Source organism: Conger conger, chromosome 5 (genome assembly GCF_963514075.1).
Source record: "Conger conger chromosome 5, fConCon1.1, whole genome shotgun sequence".
NCBI classification, from domain to species: domain Eukaryota; kingdom Metazoa; phylum Chordata; class Actinopteri; order Anguilliformes; family Congridae; genus Conger; species Conger conger.
The window spans coordinates 26,418,706-26,445,299 of NC_083764.1; the positions used below are offsets into that span (position 1 = coordinate 26,418,706).

A 26,594-nucleotide genomic window follows, 5' to 3' on the forward strand; every position below is an offset into this window, starting at 1 on the left:
TATTGAATTAAAATGTTTTTTGACCATCAGAAGTAGGTCCCAACTCTATTAACCACTGATAAATGTATTATTAAAACTCAAGAATTACACAGGGAATTTGCACCATCTGCCGATTTAAAAGATGAACCACAATTCAAGACCCTACAATTCCTGTTTAGTGGGAATTCACTTAAATTTTGAGATTTGACAACCCTCTGCTGGTCAAGCAAAAACACTGCAACTCTCAAGAATTTGCGTGAGACCTTTGATTACCCCCAGTCAGATCAACTAATGAAGCCACCCGGTGAGCTTGAACTGGAACACATCAAATACCTGGAGAGCCACGTGTAGGAATTATTAACTCAAGTAGTTGAATAGAGTTTACACACATCAACTGTTTTTTTGGGTCTGACTTTATTTGTGATTATAATGTGAAATGTCCATGGGTCAGAAAGTAAGTGCTGCAATGTGTTTCTTCCACCCATTAACTCAGACAGCTGATTTCACCAATTAGTTCTACCTCGTGGCTGAAAAATTGTGCTAATTAGCAAATCCAGGTGAGTGGAACAAAACAATGGGGAGGACTTCTAAATTTTCCACCTCTGCCAACCTGTGAAACCACAGATCTAATCCAGGGATCGTGCCCTCAAATTCAAATCCAGCACTGGTTTTCTTTTCTCCTGGGTAATTGACAATTAGTGCTACTGGCCAGACATACAAAACCTACAGGATGGTAGCGTTCCAGGAACAGGGTTGGGCAGCCCGCCCTAAGGCATATATCAGTGGTGTCCAATCTTATCCAAAAAGGGCTGGTGTGGGTGCAGGTCTCTGTTTTAGCCCAGCACTAGAACGCCTGATTCAATTAATTAACTAATTATGGTCTTCAATCACAGGTGTAGCCATTTAGCAGTCCACTACAGAAAACAATACTTATTTTCAACCAATTAGCCCCAATTATCTTGGTAAAGAAGTAGCTTTAGAAATGCATTTTCAGACTTCTGGGCCCTGGCAAAAAGTAGTAATTAGCACTGAGAATAATAAAGGATATAATTTGTTATCCACTTATCTGCTAAAATCAATCAATCAATGAGGAACAGGGATCAGATTCACAGTTCAAATAACTTATTGCAAACTGAAATCAAACTAAATATTCCATGTTGTGCAGGTTAATGTTTGACGAAGTCATTGAGCACTAAGTGATTAAAGCTTCTCTGTCAACAGTTTCCATGGTTTTCTGTCAATCCCAATTAGTACACGGTGATTTGATAAATGTTCTAGCCAATAACGACAGTAGTTTTTATAAAACCAGGTGAATCCCATCTTGTTGCACATAATTTGCTAGTTTGTTGTTTGCTAGCTCTGTTCAGCTAGTGGATGCTGTAGTAGAATGTTGCTCAATTTAAGTCATTGTTTGGGGTGAGTTAAACATTTAAAATGGTTTAAATCTCATGGGTGCACTGGAAGTCCACTGAACCTTCAAGTGTTCATTTCTCTTTTGTCCTGCAGAGTTATATTGCTTAGCTTACTAGTGGATTATGCTGATGCTCAAAGAGGTATGTGTTGAAGTTCTTGGTGATTCATCTCATGTAAGCCTTTATTTGGCTGTAAGTACATACTGCTCATTAAGTTTCAAGTTTGAATTTATTCTTTTTTTAATACTGCATTTCATGTATAATGTGGAAATTAAGCTATGTGCACCTTTTTAAATAAAGGGCATGAAAACATTAGTCATTTATGTTGACGGTCAGCCAACAGCACAGATTCCTATATCAAGGAAACTGGAGCATTATAGACCTGGCCTCATTCCGTTCCCCATTCCACCTTTTCTGTTCAGAAGCCATTGAGTCAGAGTGTCGGGATCGATATTTCCTGATTTCTGTCGACGAGGCGATTGCGAGCCTATCACTCCGTATTGAGGCTATAGGTGAGCTTTTCCAGTCATTGTGGCACTGGCCCAGCCTTTACTAATCCTCCGATTGTGGATCAATGAAAACCTGACCTTTTCCATTTAGGGTTATAGGTTTTTATTTATTCCTATTGCAGATTCATCTGACTCAACCATTTTTATACTGTATTTAATTATACTTGAGGTTCTGAAACCCTGGTCCTGGATAGTCGCAGGGTCTGTGTGGTTTTGTTTTTACATGCATTTCAATAACTGCACTGAATAAACTACGAAATGCTCTTAACTTCAGTTAATGTTAGAGGGTTCTGGGCTTCTCTGTGTAGCCATCAATTCAACTTTGTAATTCTGCTTTGTGATACTGCCCCTAGGGAAGGTCAACCCTTAAGTGGTCAATTTGGAGTAACCAAGAATGACCAGACCCTGTGGGACTAGGGTTGCAGACCCCTCTTTTAGAAACCGTTTAGAGTCTCAATGTGTATGGGCTGTCATTTTCAGCAAAATTCTTTACATTATGCAATACTTTGGCTGCAAAATGACTTGCTTGTTAGGGACCAAAAAAGAATTGAGGGACACCAGCTGGTCATTCATTAAAATCCTATGTGCGATGGTGTTTCTTTATACTTGGACTATAGGTTTAATGCTGTGCCTACACTACTTTTGCTAGCTTCAGATCATTAATTCCTTCAAGGTAAACTAGCAGCTAGACAGGTTGTCAAATGGCTGTGATACTGAACCATTTTATTGGTGTTTGCATGCTTACATTTACTGTACATCAGTGCATGCATCAGTGTGAACATGCCACATGTCATGTGGGGCGGCTTGTAGCGTAGTGGTTAAGGTACATGACTGGGAGCCACAACGTCAGTGGTTTGAATCCCGGTCGAGCCACAATAAAATGATCCGCACAGCCGTTGGGCCCTTGAGCAAGGCCCTTAACCCCACATTGCTCCCCGGGCGCTGCACTGTGGCTGCCCACTGCTCCTAAGTAACTAGCCCATGGGTTTCAATAAAGTGCATCTTATCTATCTTATGTCGAACCCTTGTGTCCCCAGATGCTACTGGTGTATATCCACTTGATGAGAGGAATGCAGCAATGTGTGGTTACACTCGCAGTGGATTCAGCATGGATGGATACATTGTGCTCCAAGCCTCTTACCACTCCTGCTACACAGAAAACCAGGTACTGTGTGGTCACCTTAGAGGCTCGAGTGGGTAAAACCTGAGCTAGTCTTGGTGAGCCACTAACCCTCTCCTCTCCAGAACGACCAACTGTTTAGATTCGAGTTCAATGTAATCGTTACTGACCACCTGGGCAGAGAGGCCATCCACCACGTGGCAAAAACCTGCTCCCTCACGCTGCCCTGGTTGGACAGGGAGGTAACTTGTCAGGAGAACTACATGGAGGTACTGTGGGTGTGCTTGCTGATTGGGGTGAGGAAGGTTTGTGTACTGCTGTGGTACGCCCTTCCAAATTGTGAAGGATGGTGAAAGGAAGGGTCTAAAGCAGTGTCATTCATTGTCATTCATTGATTGGCTTGAGAACACCTTGTTCTCAAGGCATTCATTGGATGTGGAGGAAAGAACTAGATCAGGAGTGCACAAGGGCCAATCTGTGTCAGCGCCAACTTCAGCTCTTAAAGATATGATTGAACTAAGGAAAACATTATCTGATGCTTGTATAAGCTAAAGTCACAGACCTAAGTGTGTGCTAAAGATTTTACTGTGCTCAAGTACAGGAGTGAACCAGCATAGTTTAAAGAGCTGCCTGAAAATTAAGGTAATTAATTGGAACAAAAACCAGCACACCAACTGACCCTCCAGGCTGACGTTGTGCACCTATAGCCGATGCTGTGGCTCTCCAGGACTGGAGTCACCACCCCTGGCATAAAGCTTTCATTTGGGCCCTCCATATCAGGAAGACCTGTGAGTGAGGAAGTATGTTTCCTGTGTACGTGCTCAGTCACTGGGCTCGTAGTGTGGAGGGTTACATTATAGTTATGTGATCCTAGAGCCCACTAACTGACTGAGCAAATTTGCAAGCTCAGGATGACCAGTGGATTTCTTATTTAATAATATTAATCGCAATGTGAATTGCGGTTTCTAATGGCTATAAAAAAGGACTGGATTACCTAAACATAAAATCTTTGCAAACTAGTCATACCTAGCAGTATGTTGGAGTAAATGCATCTCTATGCTCACTGGCTCTGTCCTGTGTCCTAGGTAACTGTGGGAAGAGACTGCACGACCATTGACCAAACATGGGACTCTGCTGTAAGTCACCAGCCAACTTCACCATTTTCCCCCATTTAATGACAGGAGAAGCCAGGTTTTAGATCTTTGGAACCTATTCAAAAAGTTTCATACTGATACAGGGTTCCCAATAGTCCTGAAATGTAGTTTTCCATGAAAAATGCCTAGAAAATGAATTGACAATGTCCTGGAAATGGTTGGCTATTAAAGCATTTTAGAACAGATTGTATATTTCCATCTCTTCATAGATTTAATTTGTTGGCTGCTGAGATGACATACCAGCACGAAGTTTTGATGGGTTATGGTACTTGTAAATTGTCCTAAACTTAGTTGGTAGCAAAGGGCATGTGCAAGGCTCCCAATACTTAGTGTTTGCTTTTGGAATGACTTCCTCTTTGTCCTGAGTGCCCACAATATTACACCCATTCATTATTAAGCAGGCCAGTGTGAGGCAGCTCAGACAGCTATGCTTTAGTTACTGTAGGTACTAGGGTTGGGGTTGGAGGGACTAGGTGTTTGAATCCTTGAGTTTGGGAATCCATTTTAAATTGTTTTAAACAGGAGTGTCAATCTTATTCAAGAAGGGCTGGTGTGATGCAGGCTTATTGCTCAATACCTCATGACTAATGGTGGTCTTCAATTAATTAGTTGAATGAAGGTGGGCTAAAACAAAAGGCTGTACCCACATTGGTTCTTCTAAAATAAGTTTGGGGATGCCTGCTTATGTTCCAATACAAACTGCTCCAGAAGAAAGTGAAGTTTCTGAGGGAGGGGTGGAATTGGAAAGACTGTTTGAATATTTGGGGAAGCTGTTATTTTGCTCAGATCCATGAATGTTCTATTTCCCTCTAGGCTGAAGCATCTATGATCTCTGAGTGGTGGGTAATACTTGTGGAGGATGGACAGGAAGTGACCATGTCTGTTGGTGATGCCCGTGCAATCGGATATTGGGTTGGCACTACTGTGGACCGGATTGTGTTCCGCACGTCCTATTTCCTGCCTCACGTTAAACTTGTGGAGGAAAGTACAGCTTTATGCTTCATAAATTGTATTAATATAATAATGCAAACATCAGTTCACATGAGATGCTTTTATCAGAATCCTAATGCTTGAGTCCAATGAAAGCATGATTTTAATATCTAAAGCAGTGTGGCCACAATGTAACACTACCTGAACATAATCTCATGAGTCTCAATCATTTTTTCTATTTGTGCAGCTCATTCTGATTTATTAAATCACATATTAACAGGGACTTACAAGAGTATTTACAACTTCAGCGATGTCCACAGACAATAGTTTTGGCAATACAATTCAAAGAATGTGTTCTAGGTACCATGCATGAGCAACTTGTATTACCTTCTCCAACATGATTACTTCCATCTCAGTTTATGGGTTTCACAAATCTTATTTTCTGAACATTAATAGTTTTGTCAAACTACGAACTGCCAGATTATGACTTGGTGTCCCTTTCAGGTTGATGGCATACCAGCAGTGGAGATCCATGCAACGGTGTTCTTCAGACAGAAATGGAGGGTTAAAATGATGGATTTAGCTGCGGTCTGCACATTCAGTAAGTGCTCTTTCTGCAGTTTGGCCATTTCAAATGCCCCTGAAACTGGCTGTTCCAGACTTGCCATCAACATCAGGACTGAAGCAGGGAGAAGTGTCACTTTTTGTTTTTTTTTCTTTTTTAAATATTGAAACATTCCAAGAATGTACCTTGTATGCCCAAATTCAAAGCAAAGTGCTAATCATCAAAAGTACGTGTTTGCCTAATGCAGCCTGTTAATTTATATTTTACGGTTTATTTTATGCATTGTACCGGAGTCTTGTTTTACATGCCTGTGTTCATATTACTGTATTTACATTTATTTACAATTGTTAGACTTGGAGAGGGACCATGTTCAGAAATGGCAGGTAGCTAGCTAGCTCAGTTCCCAGGTAGGGGTATTGACAACTCCACTACCCATGGTATGCATCTGCTGCATTGATAAGTACTCTGTTGTAGTAATGCCTACAATGCTGTCTAAGAATTCAGGCCACTGAATTGGAGCACTGGCTTTGCAGATCCCAGTGGTTTTGATGCAGAGACATGGAGGGTATACTGGGAGATTCCAACAGTCATGGCACCACTGGTGTACAATCGCTCAGAGTTTGCGAGCAAGCAGGTTGGCATGGGTGTAGAGGGCCAGCTTCTGAATGAGAACACGTGGAGAGCAAGGGGCTACTTGATGGACTTCAGTGGGCCAATGACTCATTTGAGTGTCCCCTTTGGAGCAGAGGGAGGGTACAGAAGGGTAAGACTGTCTAATACTCAAGATTCCGGTAACTTGTCCTGAGCTAGGAGTGGTCAGCCTTGGTTGTAGAGCTGTAAATCAATTGCTTTTGCCTGAATTTAAATTTGGTGACCAATTTCAACTCGAGACCCCTGGTGAGGCGAGTGTTTAATCGGAAGTCAATCAAGTGCTGAATAACGAAAGCCAGCAGAATTGCTGCTCTCCAGGATCAGGGTTGGCCACCTCGGCCCTAGCTCATTTGTTTAGTACACTATACATGTCAATGTTGGTAAATATTAAAATGGCCCTGAAATCAAAATTCCAGCCATTTAAAAAAATAAAATAAAATGATAAAATAAATCTGAAGCCACTGAACATTTAAGCAAGGGATTTGTCTTTTCACCAGAGCCTTGTCCTTAACAACACCTATTGTGAGTTCTACATTGTCTACCTCTATTATGAGCACCTGTTCATGGACGGTGTTCTTGAAACCAGGCATCGCATGCCACGGACCTGTTCAAGTCCCCAACTCCCCCAATATCCTTTCACAATTGACCGTAAGTATCCTTAAAATCTGGTTCCAAGTGCAAACTATGAATTCATACAAAGCCTAAATGTATTCCTGTGATGACAACCCATCAAGCCACCAAGTTAACGATCTACAAAAATCTCAATTGGCGCTGATGAGCCTTGATATACTTAAATGTCTATGATCATTCATCCCTGCATATATGCTGACTCCAAACCATATTTTAATACAGAAACTGTCCTTGAAGAATTTATATTCACTGTGTACCTGGGTGATTTCCCTTTGGATGTGGAACTGGTTGCAGTGGGGCTCAATGGAGATGCATTCTCTGTATCTGAAGCTTTTCAAAGTGGTTACAAAATCTCCAAAATCCCTCACCCTAATGGAACCCATGCCTATATTCTCAAGGTCCCTTTTGAAGACCGCATTGTGCCGAGGGTGGTATGTATTTACTTGAATGAGACTGTTTTGAAGAACCAATTTAAAATGTGAAGCATTGGTTTGCACAATTATGATCTGATTCCATTTTCAATAGTATGTGGGAGAAGGACAGCTGCAGTACTCTTTGGACATAAATTACACACTGAACATCATGCCCCAACAAGACCCTTACTATCACCTTGCTTCTGTTGTGGCGTTGCTTGAGGATGCCTGTAAGATTCCTCTGTTCTTATTCTGGGCACAGTTGTGACATCTACTTTAATTCAACTGGAACACTATTTACTTCTCAATTGTCATCTCCAGTTCCACCAGAATTCCAAGCAGTTTGCACAGAAAGGAGCATAATCTTCAAGATGGCTCACCAAAAGCTGGGGCATATGTGGCAGATAACAATCGGGGATTACCCACTGACACCACAGTTGGCGGCAAGGCGTGGCTACATCATGCATAACGACAGCCAGAGCTTGACCCTAGAGGTGCCGGTCTTCACAATTGGCCATATATATGAGGCAAGTGAAGCTGTCTTTAGCAAATTGTTAGGAACTTTATGCAGAGGGCTTCAAACTCCAAGCCAAAGACGTACTGAGTAAATGGTTTCTTTACCCACCACTTTTTGCTTGATGCAATTTAAAAGGCTCAAAATACTTGTGAGCCATTACTGTAGTTTGATGTGTAAGGGTAAAATGTTTTTGCATTTTGTAATCCACGAGTGTGCCCTCTGACCCAAAATTCCTATGGAGAGGAATGATATTCCCTCTGTCAATTGGTTTGCACTGGAGTGCACTTGCCTAATTATACCAGCACTAAATCTTCCTTTTCTGTCTAGGAGATTACCCTGAACCACTTCTTTAGCACTTTTGAAGTTCTCTCAAGGGATGCCAAGACGCTGGACATCCATAAGTCGACTGCAAAGCGCTGCCTCTTCAACACAGATGAACTCATAGGTAATGTTTAGAGCTCATAAGACTTCCTGTTGACTGATGTAATTGGCAGTCACTAGTCTCAAAGCTTTAAGTGACCATCCTATTCTGGTACATTCACCTTAATTCCTCCTCTATATATCCCTTGTGAAGCATCAAATCATGTGGACTAAAGTAAATGTGTTCTGCCTAGTTGGGATAGAACGCACCAAATTTTATTTAAAAAGAAATGCTGTATACATTGTATTTGTTAGCAGTTAGGATTGAGTGTTCATCTGAAGATTAAGATTTTAATGTTGACATTTAAGTGTACGTTTACTCCTTTGAGTTGTAGTAGTTGACATTAGTCATTGTTTACCAGTGGAAATTGTCAACCATGACTTCTGATCTTATACATTTTTAGTTCTGCATTGTATTTGTGGTGCAGGGTGGTCGACAGAACTAAAAGCAGAAGAAAATGACAGGATATAGTGTGATGTCTAAATGTACATAGGCTTTTTTAAAGTGGATTTATAATAAAAATGTATAATTAAATTAATTGGTCATTAACCTAGTTCACTGTATTAAAGGAGTGGTCCAACTTTTTGGGAAAAGCATTATCATATTTGGACAATAGGATTACCAATCTTGTCCCTGTGCATCCAGTACAATAATGAGACCACCTACAGGGTGCATGCCAACTGTGCTACATTAGCTCCAAGTTACGTGATGAAAATGCAAGCTGAGGTTTGGGTTGCCAGGCATTAATGTCACTGACTAAAGTTGTGCCCCCAGTGCCACTCCCACAGCAGCCAGTACTACATATCAGGCAACCCACCATGCTTCAAGCAGCACTACAGAGCCAATCACTGCATCCAGTGGATGGATACATGGCCATTTGTGAATTATAATTTGGAATTTAGTTGCCTTGAACTAAGGTCATCTGTACTATATTTGTTACAAAGATGCAAGTGTAAGAACCTGCTGGAAGGGGTGTTGGTAAAGCTGGACTATTCTGTAAATATAGGACTTATACTGGCTTTCTTAGCCATAACTTGTTTCTTGACTGAGGATGCCATCCAACTTCAGTAAATGTCAGTGCTTGTTCTTGAGATTTTGGGTGTGGTCAAATTATATTGCATTTCGTACAAAATGATGTGCATCTGGATGTAGTCCTGTGAACCAGGAGAATATTGTTGCGGTCCTGTTTCAAATTTGGAGGTTGCTGGTATTTGTGTGGTTAATCTAACTACAATGACACCTTGAGGATAGAAACGCATGCTGAGGCATTGTTTCCATGGGTCCGAGCGATGTTCTGCACAACATGTTCATAGTTTACGAACTGGCATCAAAGACATGCGTGTTCTTGTAATTCCAGTGTGCTCTACTGATGGAGTGATGACGGTTGTGGCCAGACTTACTGCAGCTATTCCACCTGTGAAGCCAAGCAGAACCACTCTTCTGGACAAGAACTGCAAGCCTTGGGAGACTGACATCACCAGAGTTCTCTTTGCATTTGGTCTGAATGCATGTGGCACCAGATTCCTGGTATGTTTGAATGGTGCTCAATGTAGCATTGTATTGTTTTTCCAATGTGTTGCTGCATGGCATGTTTACAGAAACCTTTGCAACTCCAATTACGTTGCAATCAGCTCAGTTGAATGAAGATGAGAGCTCCTGTAGGTCTGGAAATTGTGCGCTTCACCACTATTTAAAGGCGCATAATGGAATAAACCTTGTAGCCAGAATAAATCCAAGAAGCTCAGCACCGACAACATTCGGTTAGTTGGCTAGCTAGCCAATCAGAACAGCGGTTTGTTGACATTAATGAGCCTTAGACACGGTCACTAAAGGCCTGGTAAAGATCATTTTTGGTACCTAACCATGCAAACGTCGCCTTATGGATATCAGGACCAAAAATAAAACGATGCAAAATAGAGGACCTTTAAACATTCAACCATTTTATAAACAAATTTCCTCAAAAGGTTAAGGTAATGCACAACTTTTATAATCCTTTAGGTGGCATTTAAAGTACAATTCAATCATGTCAACAGGAAAATTGAAGATGGCAAACCCCTTAAGTATCACCCCTTTTCTGAATACAAGCTTGAAAATAATAAAACCGTTAGCCTACTGTTAAACCCTTGATTACATGCACAATCCTGGTCCCTTCTGAAAGATAGCCTTTCTCAAATATGGGCCAGCATGATTTAAGGGGTTAATAAACTCCAAATAAATGGAAAGCAACCCATTAATATGCATAAATGGTTTGCTTCTGGCAGGGTGAGGAAGTGTTTTCTAAACTATCTGGCTTACTTTCAGATTGATGATCACTATATGGTCTATGAAAATGAGATCATTTCTCACCTTGAGTTTGAACCAGAGGGGGCTCCCAAGATCACCAGGGACTCACAATTCAGGTAGTGAATAACCTGATCCACCCTGAATACGTTTTAAATTGCCTTATGTGAGTGAATGCTGGCATTATTCCATGTCTAACTATCTCCTTCCAGCAGTGAGGATTTAAAAAATAAATAAAATAAAATAAAGCGCGCGTGCGTTTCCTCTGGGGTACTCCAGTTTCTCTGGTTTCCTCCCACAGTCCAAAGACAAGCAGGCTGGGCTGATTGGAGAGTCTAAATTGCCTGTGGGTGTGAGTGAATGGTGTGTGTGCTCTAATGTACTGTCCAGGGTGTACTCCTGCCTTTTGCCCAATGTATACTGGGACCCTCTTCAGGATGTGGGTTAAGATAATGGATGGATTACATGCTGATCAGTGCATTCCTCTTCCATAGGCTCACGGTGCAGTGCTTCTATGAAGTCAATTCGACCAACAGACTGTTTGTGGATAAGATCAAGTCTGAGACCCCTGGCTTTGGTACAATTAAAGTGGAGGGGAGTTCACCCAAAGAATGTAAGATCGAAACCAGAGAGAATGGAGGACTTCTTTACTGTAATGTAAGTCAAGCACTTTTGTGTTCTCTTGTAGATGGAAAGGTGCTTGGATCCACCGAGGGCAGCAGTGTCACCTACCCTGTCACTAGTGGCTCCAGAACTCCCCATACAGGAACCACCCAGCATGCAGCAATCGGCATCCATTCAACCTCAACCTCTAGACCCTATCGCACTGATCAGAACAGAAGGCATCCAAATAGGTATTCTGCTTCTCAAGTTCACATTGGCAATGTGATTCCTGTTACCCATGAAGGAAGCATCACCTAATTATGTCCAACCAGCCCTCAGTAGCTATGGAGCTGTCAGCATTCAAAATGTCCCTGCTCCCCATGTTATTGCTGAGGGCAGCAGTGTCACCCACCCCATCTCCAGTGGCTCCAGAACACGCCATACAGGAACCACCCAACATGAATCTAGCAGCATCCCCTTAACCTCTAGTTCTTATAGCAGTGATCAGAGCAGAAGGCATCCAAACAGGCATTCCACTTCCGGAGTTCAATTTATCAATGTGGTTCCCAGTACCCAAGAAGGAAGCCTCACTCAAGAAGCACCTGATCCAAATGGGTATTCTGCTTCCCAAGCTCATTCCAGTAATGTTGTTTCCAGCAGCCAATCAACATCTAACAGCATCCATCCAACCCTTGGTAATTATGGAGCTGCTGATGTTCAAAATGTTCCTGGTCAATATGGCATTAGTGAGGGCAGCATTATTCCACATGTATCCAGTGGCTCTACAATATCCCATTCAGGAACCACCCAACCAAAACCCAGCAGCATCTATTCAACTTCAACCTCTAGACCCTATCGCAGTGATCAGAACCGAAGGCATCCAAACGGGTATTCCGCTTCTGGAGTTCAATTTGCCAATGTGGTTCCCAGTACCCATAACAATGGCCACAATGGACATGTCCCTATTTCTGGCTCTGTCCCTGTTCCTACCACATATGTAAGTGCAAGTCCCCTCAGCAGCGAAGAACAGGAAGGCACATACTATTCCAGTGGTGTGAAAATTGTGTCTAGTCCGAGTGGAGGAATTGTGGTTTCGGCACATTCAAAGGTCCACTGTACTTCGATGAGCACAAAAGATGGACCAAGCAAATTTGTGCAAATTCAAAGCAATTCTCAACTCCGTTATGGAACCCATGCATAGCGAGCAATCAAGACTGGTAAGAGTGCTATATTGACATAGTATCTGATCAATTTCACAAATGGAAAAACCTACTATTCCACAAGACTCTTGAGTGGAAAATGTTCCTTCATACTGAAATTAAGGTAAACTGAGTGAACATTGCTGTCTTGTTGCTCACTGTGGTTCTTTGTTCCCAAAGGGTGAAGAACATCAACCAGAAATATGTCCCTGTGGCTCTGCAAATGTGAATGTGGATGACTTCACAAATGTATTCCAAAGTTTATTCTCATATTTACAAATGTCAATGCTTCAAATTTGATGGGATTGGGCATTATGCCAATCATGTATGATCAAGTAAACAATGGCATCTCTTCCTATAGCATTTTTTAAATGGAAATGTATTGTAATATCTAGCAATAAATTTCAAATTCTTTCATGTCTTTCCTTGCAAAAGGTAAACCTTCAGTAATGCAATGTTTATGAATTGGACTATACATTTGAAATTGCAGGGAATAAAAAATAATTTGACCAAGTATGTGTACTGTGGTATCCCCTAGGCACCTATTTTGCAAGGTTCACATTTCAAAGGTCAATTATTGTAGCCAATCACATGGTTTCTTTGACAATGGTTTTGTGTGCTGGGTTTTTGTGGGGTGAAGGATTTCGGATATTTTCGAGAAGCTTCTTACCAGTCGGCTTAACGATGGCTGCTATATTGGGGTTTGTGGTCTGAGAAAATGCATATTTTACAGAAATGTGTAGCTTCCAAAACCACTTGTACAGTGAGGTTATGCATGTGTATTAAGTGAAATTTCATTTTTGGTCTCGTATAGCTTAGGATGCTTTCATTTCTGAGTCTGAGGGCAAGGTTCAAGAAAATGAAAATGACATGTCACTGCACTGCTTTGCAAACATTTTGGGAAAAGGACTCTGATGCGTGCAGGCCTTTAATTTGGGGATCATGTGCTGTAGAACATTTAAATACTGCAGCATGTCCACAGTAGAAGGTAATCTAACAATTTAACACCGTTGCTTGTATACATTAGTCTGCTTATTTGGTGGCAATTATGAAATTCGATTGAGGTAGTGCAAATGGGATAATTGTGAAAGGGCTTGAACAAGACTTGTGACCTAGCTGGTTGGAGGGCTGAAGCACCATGCCTTGACTACATATATGGCATATGCAACTTAACTACAGATGAATACCAGCAGAATATTACAAATCACATTGAATACACTCATGTACACATGTAGCATGTGAAACGCATCACTGTACAAGCTGCTTGAGTTGGGCTATTGGAAGGCTAATACCATTGAAAAGCTGACAAGCGAGTAGAATCCTCTCTCATCACACAAATTGAGCCAATTGGAAACCAACACTGGATAATTTTTACCTCTGCAATTGTCGCTGGAACAAAACCATTGAAGATACTAGTCCCACAGGAGTGACTTTGGGAACCAGTTTGATGTATTCACCCTGAGAACAGTGGCAAGAGGCAGCAATGACATCACCCACATTCATTTCCAACGTGAGGAGATTCTTCACATCCACAAGGCATTTTATGATGCCTGGCAATGTGAGGCAAGCAGGCGAAGTGACCAGGGGACACTCATCTCCTCCCATTGGAAATTGGTGATGTCATCGTCGCTTCTCGTTACAGGATGTGTGGCTTCAGCTTAAAGGTACTCGCACACCAAATCAGGACGCAACTATACATTACGCTATTCCTTTTCTATGGAGAGCCTTGCGTGATGTTCGCAGTCTTGCAAGTGCCGCGGTACGTTCGAAGGTTCTGTATTTGCATATAGTGATCTGCCCATGCAAATCAATTGCGTCCAGTGCTGCAAAAGCGGTCGCCGGATTTCGTTTGTGAGCACCTTTAGGTGCTCACCATTGCAGCACTCTGGCATGTTTGTGTTCTTCATATAAATAGCAGTGGCAAACCGTTAAATGTAGAAAATAAAATTCAGTAACCTAAATGAATGATTGCACTCAACTAGGTGTGAACGGTTAAAAGTTGAACCGAAACGGATTTGTAAAAGTTTACAAAAAATTGCTTTAAAATGAATGCACGTTCCCCATCAGGCTTATTGAGGTTCAAACTATTCTAAATTAGCAATCAACAAGCTTCAGTAATTCTTGCAAGCAATCTGGCCTTTTCAAAGGATTTAAAATGTAAACACCACAGGGAATTCAATGCTACAGTATTTCTGTAGCTTTTGCTTGACTCATGGCTTATTGTAACATTGTCGTTTCTTAAGGTTCACAGAAGATCTGTGTTTATTTGTTGACACGCAAATTCAAACTACCGGCTAACTAGCTTTCTACTATGCTGTATCTACATTTTGGTTTTTTTTAAAGCAATACATCTTTGGACAAATGTTGCATGTAATGGCTATTACAATATGCAGTTTGCATTCAATCCACAAGCTACAGTAGTACTAGCAAGCAATCTGCGGCCATTTCAGAGGGTTAAGAATGCATTTCAAGTTGTTGTACAAGCTTTTCCCAATGTGCAATGGCATTTTCCACTCCTTTATAAGCTTCAAAATGGCTTGCTTTTTTCCCCCAAAGACCGCTCTCTGGTCTTCATGTTGGTTTATCTTTTCTAACACAAATGCAGGCAAAACCCAAGGCAAAAACCAAGAGTAGACATTCAGAACTATTTATTGTTTAACCAATCAACCTAGCAGGACACATCTGGGCAACAAGAAACACCTGTCAGTCACATGTTCCAATACTTTTCTCACCTAAAAATTGGGTGGTCTGATACAAAAGGTGATATGTTCTAAGTTGTGAAATAAATCTACATAGAAATACCAGGAAATAAAAGCTGAAATTCAGATCTGTCATCTGATGTACATCTTTTGACCTCAAACTCAATTGTCTTCAGTACATAGCAAAAACAAAGGAATAGGCCTAGCATATCTATATATTTATATATATAGCAAACTGTGCACTGAAGAAAAAGAAATCTTAAAACCGAGCTGTGGCCTACCCTACTCAACCTGTTTTGTTTATTTTGCTGGATTAACAATCAAACAAATTTGCTGAATAATCAATACCAATATGTAGGCTATTGTGATTGACAGATTTTTTTTATGACAGATGGCAATAATCAGAATAATTTGAATAAGCCTATAGCGTGCCTTCTCATGACATTACAAAATGCAGGCTAATGACGGCACTCAATTTAGTCAACGATTTCAGTGTTGACTAAATTGAGTGAAGAACATTAGGACAGCCTATCTGCTTCGCTGTCATCATAGTCGATCTTGACTCTTAATGAAATCTCCCTATCATAAGTGTTATTTTGTTGCCGAGCCCACAAATAGTCACATGGCCAATCACAGGTCTTACAAGCCCATTTAATGCTACAGAAAAGCCTTTAAATTTTAAGCACAAGTTGGCTATATTAGCCTGTACAAACACAAACTTGACATTACAGTTCCTGTCCAGTTTGTGTCGAGAAACAAATTAATATGTAAACCGCAACATTGGATCAAAGTAAAAATCAATATAAACATAATTTACTCCAGAATCCCAATGTGTCCGATATCCGAACACCCTGTATACTGTAGACATCGCTATTCTCAAATGCATCTCATATGCTAATTCAGTTACATTTCTGTAGATGAGTGAAACAGCCTATATGTTCACATCATATTATGAGTTAGGCTATCATTTCAGTGATTGTTCAGTGTTCACAATTATTTCTCACTGAAACATCTGTAACAAATGTATTGGTAATAAATGTTTGGGTTTGATTGCTTTAATAAATTAATCCATGCATGTTCCTGTAGCCTACTGAATTAATGGTTTGAGATGCCAGATGCCAGCTGCTGTGCTGTGGGTCATGCCTAACTTTTGGATGAGGTGTGCTTTGTTATGGTTGGAATGAAAACCTACAGGACAGTAGATCACCAGAAACAGGTTTGGGCAGACCTGGTCTACAAAATAAATCTGAATTTCAGACAATGCATTCATCTTACAAATTGTGTTCGAGATTTAACACCTGCATGATTTTGGTTGAAATGCCATCTTTGCCTAGTTTTTAAACAAGGAAAGCCCTGCATCAGTCAGGATGAGAGGTTCCAGCACACAATGTGCAATATATACAGTGCCCTCAAATTATTAGCACCCTTGAAATGAGCAAAATGGCCGTACACAATAACAAGTAGTCACCTTTAGTTCATGTTAAAAAAATTGACATGTTTATGAAATTTTGGTCTCATCTGACCATAACACCTGGTTCAAGTTCATTACAAGAACTTTGAATGGAACCAGGTGAGACCCAAAAAAATAAAGAGTTGAAGATCTTTAATGTTATGGGGTTGCACTTTTGGAGGTGCAGCATTCGGATTAATCCGACATACAGTCCACCCAAAGCGAGGTCATGTCATGTCACATCATTCTCCTGAGAATGTGGCCCAGAATCCCGCAGTATGTGAGTTGGGATTAAAGGCATTACCAACATTTAACGGCGACTTGATCTGTTGCTCTCACCATCTGATGAGACGAACTGTCCCACGGCCGAGGATCCGCCCCCACTGTTCTCCACGAATTGCACCTCTGATACTATGATGTTGTCCTCTAAAACGGAACCGCAGCCCATGCATACTGCACTGCCCCTGGCCTGGTCGATGTCTATGTCCGTGCCACCGCAGCTCTTGCACTGACGAGAGCTCATGGTGACAGTTTAGTTACTTCAGGCAGCGCTAAAAAAAAGTCATTATAGAGGGAAAGGGAGAGAGCATTCAGCAAAAATGATAAATTAAACCTGGCATGTTTCTGTTCGATAGAACGCCCTTTTATCGTGCAATATTAGTGCAATTTACAGTAGATATGTTTTTTGTAAGGCTGTATGAGCAATAGTTAGCCATTCACTCGTGAAACGTATTTTTTCTTCAATGAGAACTTCGCCCGTTACCTACGACGAGGTCTTGCCCGGTAGCTATTTAAATTAGCACGGGATTGTCGGTGACTGGAAGCATTTGCAACCGAACCTTATTAAAGGGGAAGCATGGATGACTCCAGTTTAACACGGGTTAATACTGGTATTTATCGCGTCGGGGTTAAAACTAGGACGTGGTAGCAACCGGCAGGTATCTAATCTAACTAGCCTAATCGCCGTTTGTTCTGCGCTAGCTAGCTACTTAGCTAGCCTCTCTAGTTAATTGATACACAAATGTTTTACGGTAGTTATTTACGCAACAAATGTGGATACATTCATGTTTTTCAATGCTATGAAGGCCTCGTAATGGCTTGCAAAGCAAACTGATTTATTACTTACTGAAAGTGTGAGATATACCCTTCAGGGTAAGAGAGGCCAAAACAAGTTTCTATCTAGCCGCAATGAAGCGGCTATGGTCGCGTAGTTCCAGAAATAAACTCCCTTGTTTGTTCCGCTTCTCTTGGACTTTTATGCACATATAGATTATTTTGCTATTTAAATCGGATTTCTGTTTTGCTTTATTGATGAGTCTGTACATGCACTGGTCTGGCATGTACAATTCAGCTACGATCATGTTAATATTTTAACACAACAATACCTCATCTCTACTCGTATTTCGAATAAAACTGGATGAAGCCAAGAACACCATTTGAATAGGGGTGCGCTTTGAAACCTATTTATTATCTTTAATTCAGTCAAAAAAATTGTGTAGTTTTACAGGGTATAATACATATAATAGCATTAAACATTCAGTGTTCTGCTGTAATAGAACTTAACACGGTTGAATTTCAAACCTGCTTCAAAAATACTTTAAAATCGCCTCCTATTTTTGACCTGCGCTTACGTTTCTGAAATCAGCTGACGTGGGGTTTGAAAACACAGGAAGTGTGTATGACCGGACCGGGACCTAAATCATACGCTCTATGGACCGGATAAATGTAACTCGCAGTTATCATTTATGGCGTACTGGTTTTGATACTGCAACAGAACTTTTCGGAATAATAATAGTAATAATAATAATTAACAAGGTATACGTAAAATAATATTGTGGCGTGCGGTGACTGGCTAACTGTGCTTTGGGCGCCGGGAAGCGTACTTCCGGGATGGCGAACGAATTTTGTACTGCAAATAAGCGCTGTTTCACAAAATAGTGAATGTGAATGTCTAAGTTAGTTAAGTTGGCGAACTATGTTAACGTAAACTAAAACGTGTTCATGTGTTGAACAAGTGCGTGTTACCTTGTGTGGGGTTTGGGGGCGCCTGGGCGGCTATCGGCCTTTCAGAAGTTGCACACTTAAAGCCTAAATACTTGTTTGTAAATGTGTTTCCTGAGTAATAATGTGTCTGAGTTGAATTCCATTGGCTGTCAATATCATCTTGAATCCCGCCCACACTACAGTATGTACATCTGTAGTGTGGCCACATCCATTACTAATCTTTGGGGACTGTAATGTCAATTAGTGGTACTGAATCTCGTCGTGATGGTCTAGAGCAGTGGTTATCAAACGGTGTCCGCGGCCCGAATGCGTTTTTATATATCCTCCTTAAAATAATTTGATATGCATTGCCATTGTGTGAACAATGAAAAACGTTTGCGCGTAATTTGAGAAAAGTAGTTAAATGTGAGAATGAGCGAGGGGGAATTGTAACTTCGCTGTAAAGTTCGTCATACATTGATTTTAGTTTTGTACAGTGGACAGGTTTCACATATGTTAACACGATGTTGTGCAAGGGCGGCACGGATGGTCCTGGGTTCGAATCCCCGTCGGCCGGGGCCTCTCTGTGCGGAGTTTGCATGTTCTCCCCGTGTCTGCGTGGGTTTCCTCCGGGTACTCCGGTTTCCTCCCACAGTCCAAAGACATGCATGTTAGGCTGATTGGAGAGTCTAAATTGCCCGTAGGTATGAGTGTGTGAGTGAATGGTGTGTGTGCCCTGCGATGGACTGGCGACCTGTCCAGGGTGTATTCCTGCCTTTCGCCCAATGTATGCTGGGATAGGCTCCAGCCCCCCTGCGACCCTGTTCAGGATAAGCGGGTTCAGATAATGGATGGATGGATGGATGGATGTTGTGCAATTTCTTGATACAATTAATTTCTGCACATCTCTTTTAATAAATGGTTTGTGTGTGCAGAGGTCGCGTTAACGCATAATTCTGTGTTTTTCATTTTATTTTTTAAGATTACAGATATTACCTAAACGTGAGCAACGTGAGCATCGATGTTGCTGAATGACTCCATGGATTTATTTTTTCCCTGATGTCAATTGATTATTATTATTTTTTTAAACATATGCCATTTGTACCACTTAATACACTATTCCATTTTAAAAATATCTGTTAACATTTTAACAGATGCCTTTGAAAAAAACAAGGAGAGGTCAGGGCAGATACTGTCGCTAGGGAAGAGAGGCTTGCAAGGAGACGGGCCAGATGTACCACTCAGAAACACAAAATCCGTCATCGTTTTATTTTTAAAAAAAAAACAAAAAAAAAACATTTAATTGCTTTACCACAACACTCATTATGAAACTTAACGGGAACAAAGACATTTGATTTTTTTACTTTTTACAAGAATTGGTACTATATTAGAGACAATAACAGTATATGCTAAATATTTCATATGTTTAAGTTTTAAGATAGAATTTTCTCAGTAGTCATTATTTTTAAATAGTGTGACATTGACAGTGTCACGGTGTTATATGACATTTGTGTTAAATAGATTTTTTTGAGAAAAAGAAAATATGTTGCTAAATGGAGGGGTGACATCTGATGAAACGCAAAGAAATGACCTAATTTGCTTTTTTTCTTGAGGGTATGAAAATGAACACTTTATATAATGTTACAAATAACTTGTCATCACATTTATTTGTTTGTAAACAACTTTTTGAAAACCTAAAAGGTTTGCCACAGAATTCAGGCTGTTTTGAGAGCAAAGGGAGGCCCTACCAAGTATTACATTTACATTTTAGTCATTTGGCAGACGCTTTTAATCCAAAGGTCAAAAGCATCACATCCATAACTATGAAAATACACATGAAATGCTGTTCTAAACATATAGTCATCATAAGTGCCTTTTTTTTCTTTCTTTTTTTTGGGGGGGTTAGACAAGGAGGATGGGGATATCAGAAAGGGGGGCGGGGGAAATCAGGAGGGAGGACTAAGGTAGAGTTTGAAAAGGTATTAGTATAGCGGTCCTAATAAAGTGCTCAGTGAATATAGGTGGATGCTTATCATTTGCACATTTAGTTCTTATACATTTTTATGTCCATTTATACATAATTTAAGGATTTAACTTGGATTCCTGGCGCTTGCATCATGAAGCAGGGCTACTGAGTTAGCTGGATACTGTACTGAGTAAAACCTGGAACCCACCCAAATCTGGAAGTAAAAATAACTGTTCCAGGTTTTAATTACTGCAGTTATCCAGCTCACTCAGTAATCGTGCTTTGTGATACAGGCCACTGGGCTCATGATCTGCTGAAGCCAATTTAGCCAAACTATGTTTTTTGTCATCTGGCAGTCAGAGGGTTGCCGGTTCGATTCCGCCCTGAGCAAAAGACCTAACCCCTAAATGCTCCTGACAACCGTTGGTGTGCGAGTCTGTGTATGAATGGTTGAATGAGAAGTGTAAATTGTACAGCGCCATATAAATGCCAACCATTTACCATTTAACATACACTTACAATTCCATCTTTTGCTGGGTTTGTCTGTTGAAATGACATCAATGATGTTTAGGAGTCCACATTCATTGTAAAGTGGTATTTAAATAAACACAATAATTCTAAGTTTATGCATGTATTATTGATTGACTCTCAGTATCACAAGGCCTGATAAAATGTAATACATTTCTTCCAACGGTAAAGACCCAGCATGTTTGGGTTGGATTGAACCTAAACTAGCAGGATTCTCCACATGATGGCACCAAAGAGTAAGATTGGACACACCAAAAGCTATGTATATAAAAAACTGGAGTGGAAATTGAGCAGTGCTGTGAGCATGTATATTTCTAAAAGGCCATAATTCCCCATTTGCAGATCATGCTCATGGGCATGTTTTAATCTCAACTACCAAAATTACTTGACATCATTTGGCATATTTATTATTATTATAGTAATAACACGTTGTTGTCCTAATAGTAAAGATAGAAGCAATTCCAGAAACAAAGCTGTGTGATGTGGTTATTGAAATTAATGATACTATATTGCATGGGTATGTTATATCAAATCAAACTAGAGCCAGGCAGCTGAAAATGCCCTACTCTGATGCTCCTGCTTTTGAATCAGTGCCTATTTGTCACTATATGGAATGCATGGTACTGAAGGCGAGGATTAGCAGATTTAGCACCTATCAGAAGTGGCTAAAGTGTGGTGATGGTGAGGGGTAAATGTAGCCACCCACCTTAATCCTGGCATGGGGTGGATTCATGGAGTTTATGCGTGTCCAAGAGCTAGTTTGTAGTTATGTCAATGTTTGCATGTGCGGGCATCAGCACATGAGTTCAGATATTGTATCTGTGTTGGCATGGCAGGGTGTGTCACCATAAACAAATGTATTGATATTAAAATAATTAAAAAAAACATTGGCACAATACAATTTGCAGAATACACCAGCCTATAATCCTCACAACAAGGAAACCTGAGAAATGCCCTATGTGGCATACAGAAAAAAAAACATTTGGAAGGAACAAATTAATTTACAGATTGGGGTGGGGTCCATCTTCCACTGGCAGCCTCAGACTGTATACTTACAGTCACCAGCGAGGTCAAGTCCATTGCAATAGTGTGTGTATGTATGTCCATGTACAGAAATGTGTGCAACTACTGTATGTACTGTGAGCGAGTTGTATGTATTTATTTGCTAGAATTTGTGTTTGCTTGCTCTTGTGTGCACTTGTAAGAGGGTGTGCCAGTGTGAGTATGTTCGTACAGGAGTATGTGAGTCAGTGTATAAACGTGTGAGTGGATATATGTGTGTGTGTGTTTATTGTTTGTGTGCTTCAGCTCCAAATTAATCTCACTCCCTTTCCAGTCGTTGCAGCTGCAGGATTGGCTGGTAGGCCGGTGCAGGGATGAGTCAGGCTGTGTGTGCTGTTAGTAGAGGCAGCTGAGTCTCGGGATCACAGACTCTCCAGCCTGTCTCAGCAGTCCACTGCCCTGCCACATGACTCCTGATCTCCCCCTGAGTGAGCCAGTGTGGTGCAGTGTGAGTGATGGAGGGTAAACACACATACCCCCCCACACACACACATAGCCCTGCTCCCCTACCACACATACACATCCCCCCTCCCTCCCCTACCGTACACACACACACACACACCCCCCCTCCCTCTCGTACCATACACACGCACACACCCCCTCTCCCCTACCACACACAGACACACACACACACACACACACCCTCTCCCCTACCACACACACACACATATCCCCATCCCTCCCCTACCACACACACACACATACCCCCCTCTCCCCTACCACACACACACACACACACATACCCCCCTCCCTCCCCTACCACACACACACACACACACATACCCCCCTCCCTCCCCTACCACACACACACACATATCCCCCTCCCTCCCCTACCACACACACACACATACCCCCCTCTCCCCTACCACACACACACACACACACACATACCCCCTCCCTCCCCTACCACACACACACACACATACCCCCTACCACACACACATATATCCCCCTCCCTCCCCTACCACACACGCACACACACACACACACACACACACAGATATACAGACTGAAACCACAGGAGCTCCTTTCCATCTTCAACCCCCCAGGACTCTCCAACCCCCACCCCCCACCCAGGCCCATCGTCATGACAACGATCACATGGGTTAGCTGTCCCAGTTTTCAACCCCCCCGCCCGCCCAACCCCTACAGCTGAAGGAGACATGAACTGCTCACCGCTGGTCCCCCTACCCCCTCTCCTCTGCTGTTTACCACTTGGCTGTGCAAAATCCACATTACATAACAGGTCGCTGGATAGCAACAGCACTCAAGGTTACACACTGCCCCCATCACGCAATGGCTCTTATACGCCGGCCAGTCTTTGATTGCTGTACGCATCTGCGTCTTGTTATTGTTGTATGTCGTACGTTATACAACTTTATGTTCTATATCTTTAAAACATTCAAATATTCAGTTTAATTTTTTCCCCCAATTTCATTCATTTTTTAAAGACAATCACCGACCCCCCTCCTCTCCTGTTTCTGGATACATTTTAATGGAGAAAGAATTGATTTTGAATGGTCACCAGCAATGTTCTGCTCACAAGCTGAACACACAAGGAGGCAGGGTGTAAGTGTTAAGTGATGTAAAAAATGTTCCCATGCTGTAAGCGTAACTCTGAACCTAAATTCGGAATAAACGGGGTAAATAACAGGGAAATATAAAATGACTCCCTGTTTCAGGCTCTGCTGTGCACGCTCAGTGTGTTGCCCGCCCGTCTCAGGACTAGCCCAGCAGCCGCAGCACCACTGGTTTATATAACGGCTCGTGGCTGAGGTCGACTCATCCATGATGGGGGCGGGACAGTGTACATGCAAGGGCTATCACCGTAACTGCCCCTACTTGACCTTACCTCACACCCCTCCTCCTCTGTGCGCAAATACACACACAGACAGGCACACACACTCACAGGCACACAAACACACACACACCCCTACATCCTCCTCATCCCCTGCACTGGAAGGGGCCATCCACCGAGACAGTGAGTCACTGCCAATGCTCTGTTTAGCATTTCTGGGTTTTGATTTTGATCTGCTTTGATTACTGTATATCAGTAATTAATTGATGGGAGCTGCATTTTTAGACCATAAGGAAATTACACGAGGGCAAAGGACAAAAACATTTTTGGTGTAATTTTGGAAGAAGCTTCTTTTTCTGTGCAGTGCCACTACTACCTTGTTTAAATACATTTCCTGTGTGTTTGTGCACGTGCATGTATGTGTGTGTGTGTGTGTGTGTCCATGTGTGCGTGAGAGGGCTTTAGGGCTCTAGGCAAGTGAGAGGTGTGTGATGACATCTCCATCTGAGTCCACTTCTGTTTCCGGGGACGGGGCAGTGCTGTCTCACTATGTAGGTTAATTCAGGCTTACTCAACAGCTCTGCCAAATGATGTGTTCCTTTTACCCCTCCCCCAGCAGCTTATGAGTCCAATGAAAGGCAGCCACAGGTCCACAGTCTGTGGAACATGCAGATTTGGGGGATTTTTGGGGGTAGAACAAAAAAGCATGGAGCCGTGGAGACTGGCATGAACTGGTTGCTACGGAGATAGGCGAGGGTATTAATCCAGGCCTCCAGTCGGCTTCTGGTGACATTTTTTTGTTTCATCTTTAAGCACCCTTGAGCATCCTTGCCTTTTGGTGTGCTCTGATACCCCCCACCTCCAGGAAGTGTAGGTTGGTCTTTCCCTGGTCCATGACCTTGAACTAGCATTCCTCACCAATGTAGAAAAACAGGTAGAAAAAGCAATGTTTAGCATGCAATTCAGATCTGCATCTTAGCAGTGGATACGTCTATAGCCTGACAACAGGACAGCCTGACCTGTATATATGCCATTGTCTGTGGGCTGTATATGTTGTTGCACCTTCAAATGTGAAAATATTATCTCTTCCACAGATAAATACATTCAATCCTAAAATTGTTTTATTGGCTTAAAAAAAAAACAGTTTGACAGGATTCAGAAATAAATCACAGAAATCTTCTAAAGGAAATGCACGGCCCGATAAGGATACAAATAGAGGAAGATGCAGGGTGTATGACATCATCTGAAGTGATATGTTTTGAAACTGCAGTGACAGGGATCTGCCAGAAGAGGGAGCAGTGAGCACGTGATGGCAGCTCCAGCTTAGCCCATACCTCTGTGCTGTTCTTCGGCGAGCCGGAGGTCAAACTCCTGTCTGACAATGTTGCAAAAAAGACAGTATGAGTTAAATCAGCTGATGAGGTTTGTGGTCCGAGGCCCTGAGCAACTGCTGGCTCACATGCCGTGAATGTAGGCTGCACACTCATGAGGTGAAAGCAAAACTCCCTATCCCAGAAGATTCAATATGGTCACTCATGTCAGGCAATTACATCCATGTTCCCTATCAGACTGTTATGAGTCACCGCTGCCTGGGGAATTAAAGGCCGCTTTCCAAGCCTGCCCCTTAAAATCCAGAGTTCTCCCCACCTCCCTCCATCTCCAGTGACATGCCCAGTTCTTTCTCTCTGAGCCCTTGGCAGTACCTCTAGTGACTGTAGTTATTGTAGTGCCACATCAAAAAGCTGTAATAGACAGTGGCGTTATTCAGCACACACAAAGGACAGCCCCCTGCTTCAAAGTGCATGTTTCATGGCTGGTTTGATCCATTGCGTGGCACTCATTGGACATAGCATGGCTACCCAGCATCCTTTATGATTACAGGCACAGATAAGATAAAAATAAATACACTGGTTGAGACTGAAGAGATGCAAAATGGGGAAAGAATGCATCATAGAACTGAAAAATATGATTCCTTCGCTCACACACGCCCATACAAATGCACATACTCACTGAGAACTTTATTAGGTACTAATTACTTTCTTTTTTCTTTTTCTTTTTTACTTCTTGGTGTTCTGCTGCTGTAGCCTACCCACTTAGAATTTTAACGTGTTGTGTGTTCAGAGATGATCTTCTGCATACCACAGTTGTAATGTGTGGTAAGTTGCATTACTGTCACCTTCCTGTCAGCTTTGACCAGTCTGGCCCGTCTCCTCTGGCCTCTCTCATTTACAATGTGTTTTTGCCCACAGAACTGCTGCTCACTGGATATATTTTGGGTTTTTTGCACCATTCTCTGCAAACTCTAGGGACTGGTGTGCATTAAAATCCCAGGAGATCAGCAGTTTCTGAGATGCTCAAACCACCCTATCTGCCACCAACAATCATTCCATGGTCATCCCCATTCTGACATTTGGTCTGAAAAACAGTTGACCCTCTTGACCATGTCTGCAGGCTTTTACATTACATTAATGGCATTTAGCAGTTGATTAGACTAAGCAGGGGACAATGCATTTAGTTGGCACCTGATTGACTGATTAAATATTTGCATTAATAAGCTGGTGTACAGGTCTACCTAACAAAGTGCAAGCAGTCCCCAGAGCAAACTCTCCAAAAAGTGTTTCCAGAAGGATCCATAAGCCAGGGGCATTGGGGCGTGGTCTCCATGGAAACAGTGGGCAGAGTCAGAGGGAGCCACAGTGCCGAGCTCCTGGGGGTGTGTTGTAAT

At 41.9% G+C, this 26,594-nt stretch overlaps 2 protein-coding genes across 4 annotated transcripts in view; one reads left to right on the forward strand and one right to left on the reverse strand.

Moving 5' to 3' along the window:
- Positions 1–18,619, reverse strand: part of LOC133127933 (transcription factor IIIB 90 kDa subunit-like) — a 68,687-nt gene extending 50,068 nt beyond the window's left edge. For 2 of the 3 annotated variants that reach the window (XM_061241066.1, XM_061241064.1), the window contains exons 1-2: positions 17,659–17,922; positions 16,872–17,083 (exon numbers count right to left, since the gene is read on the reverse strand). In XM_061241066.1, the coding sequence (XP_061097050.1) occupies positions 16,872–17,055 (184 nt within the window). In that variant the 5' untranslated portion in view covers positions 17,056–17,083; positions 17,659–17,922. Of the gene's footprint in view, positions 1–16,871; positions 17,084–17,658; positions 17,923–18,557 lie in introns of those variants that run through there. The other variant, XM_061241065.1, reaches the window with a different exon arrangement.
- LOC133127932 (uncharacterized) lies at positions 1,284–12,896 on the forward strand. The gene is made up of 19 exons (XM_061241063.1): positions 1,284–1,395; positions 1,486–1,532; positions 1,814–1,903; positions 2,938–3,065; positions 3,146–3,289; positions 4,106–4,156; positions 4,988–5,153; positions 5,607–5,705; positions 6,203–6,432; positions 6,818–6,968; positions 7,173–7,381; positions 7,476–7,593; positions 7,685–7,890; positions 8,208–8,325; positions 9,659–9,828; positions 10,603–10,700; positions 11,076–11,194; positions 11,270–11,435; positions 12,564–12,896. Exons 1-19 carry the CDS (start codon positions 1,367–1,369, stop codon positions 12,610–12,612), a joined length of 2,388 nt encoding a protein of 795 aa, XP_061097047.1. The 5' UTR covers positions 1,284–1,366; the 3' UTR covers positions 12,613–12,896.
- Positions 18,620–26,594: the final 7,975 nt, after the last annotated feature.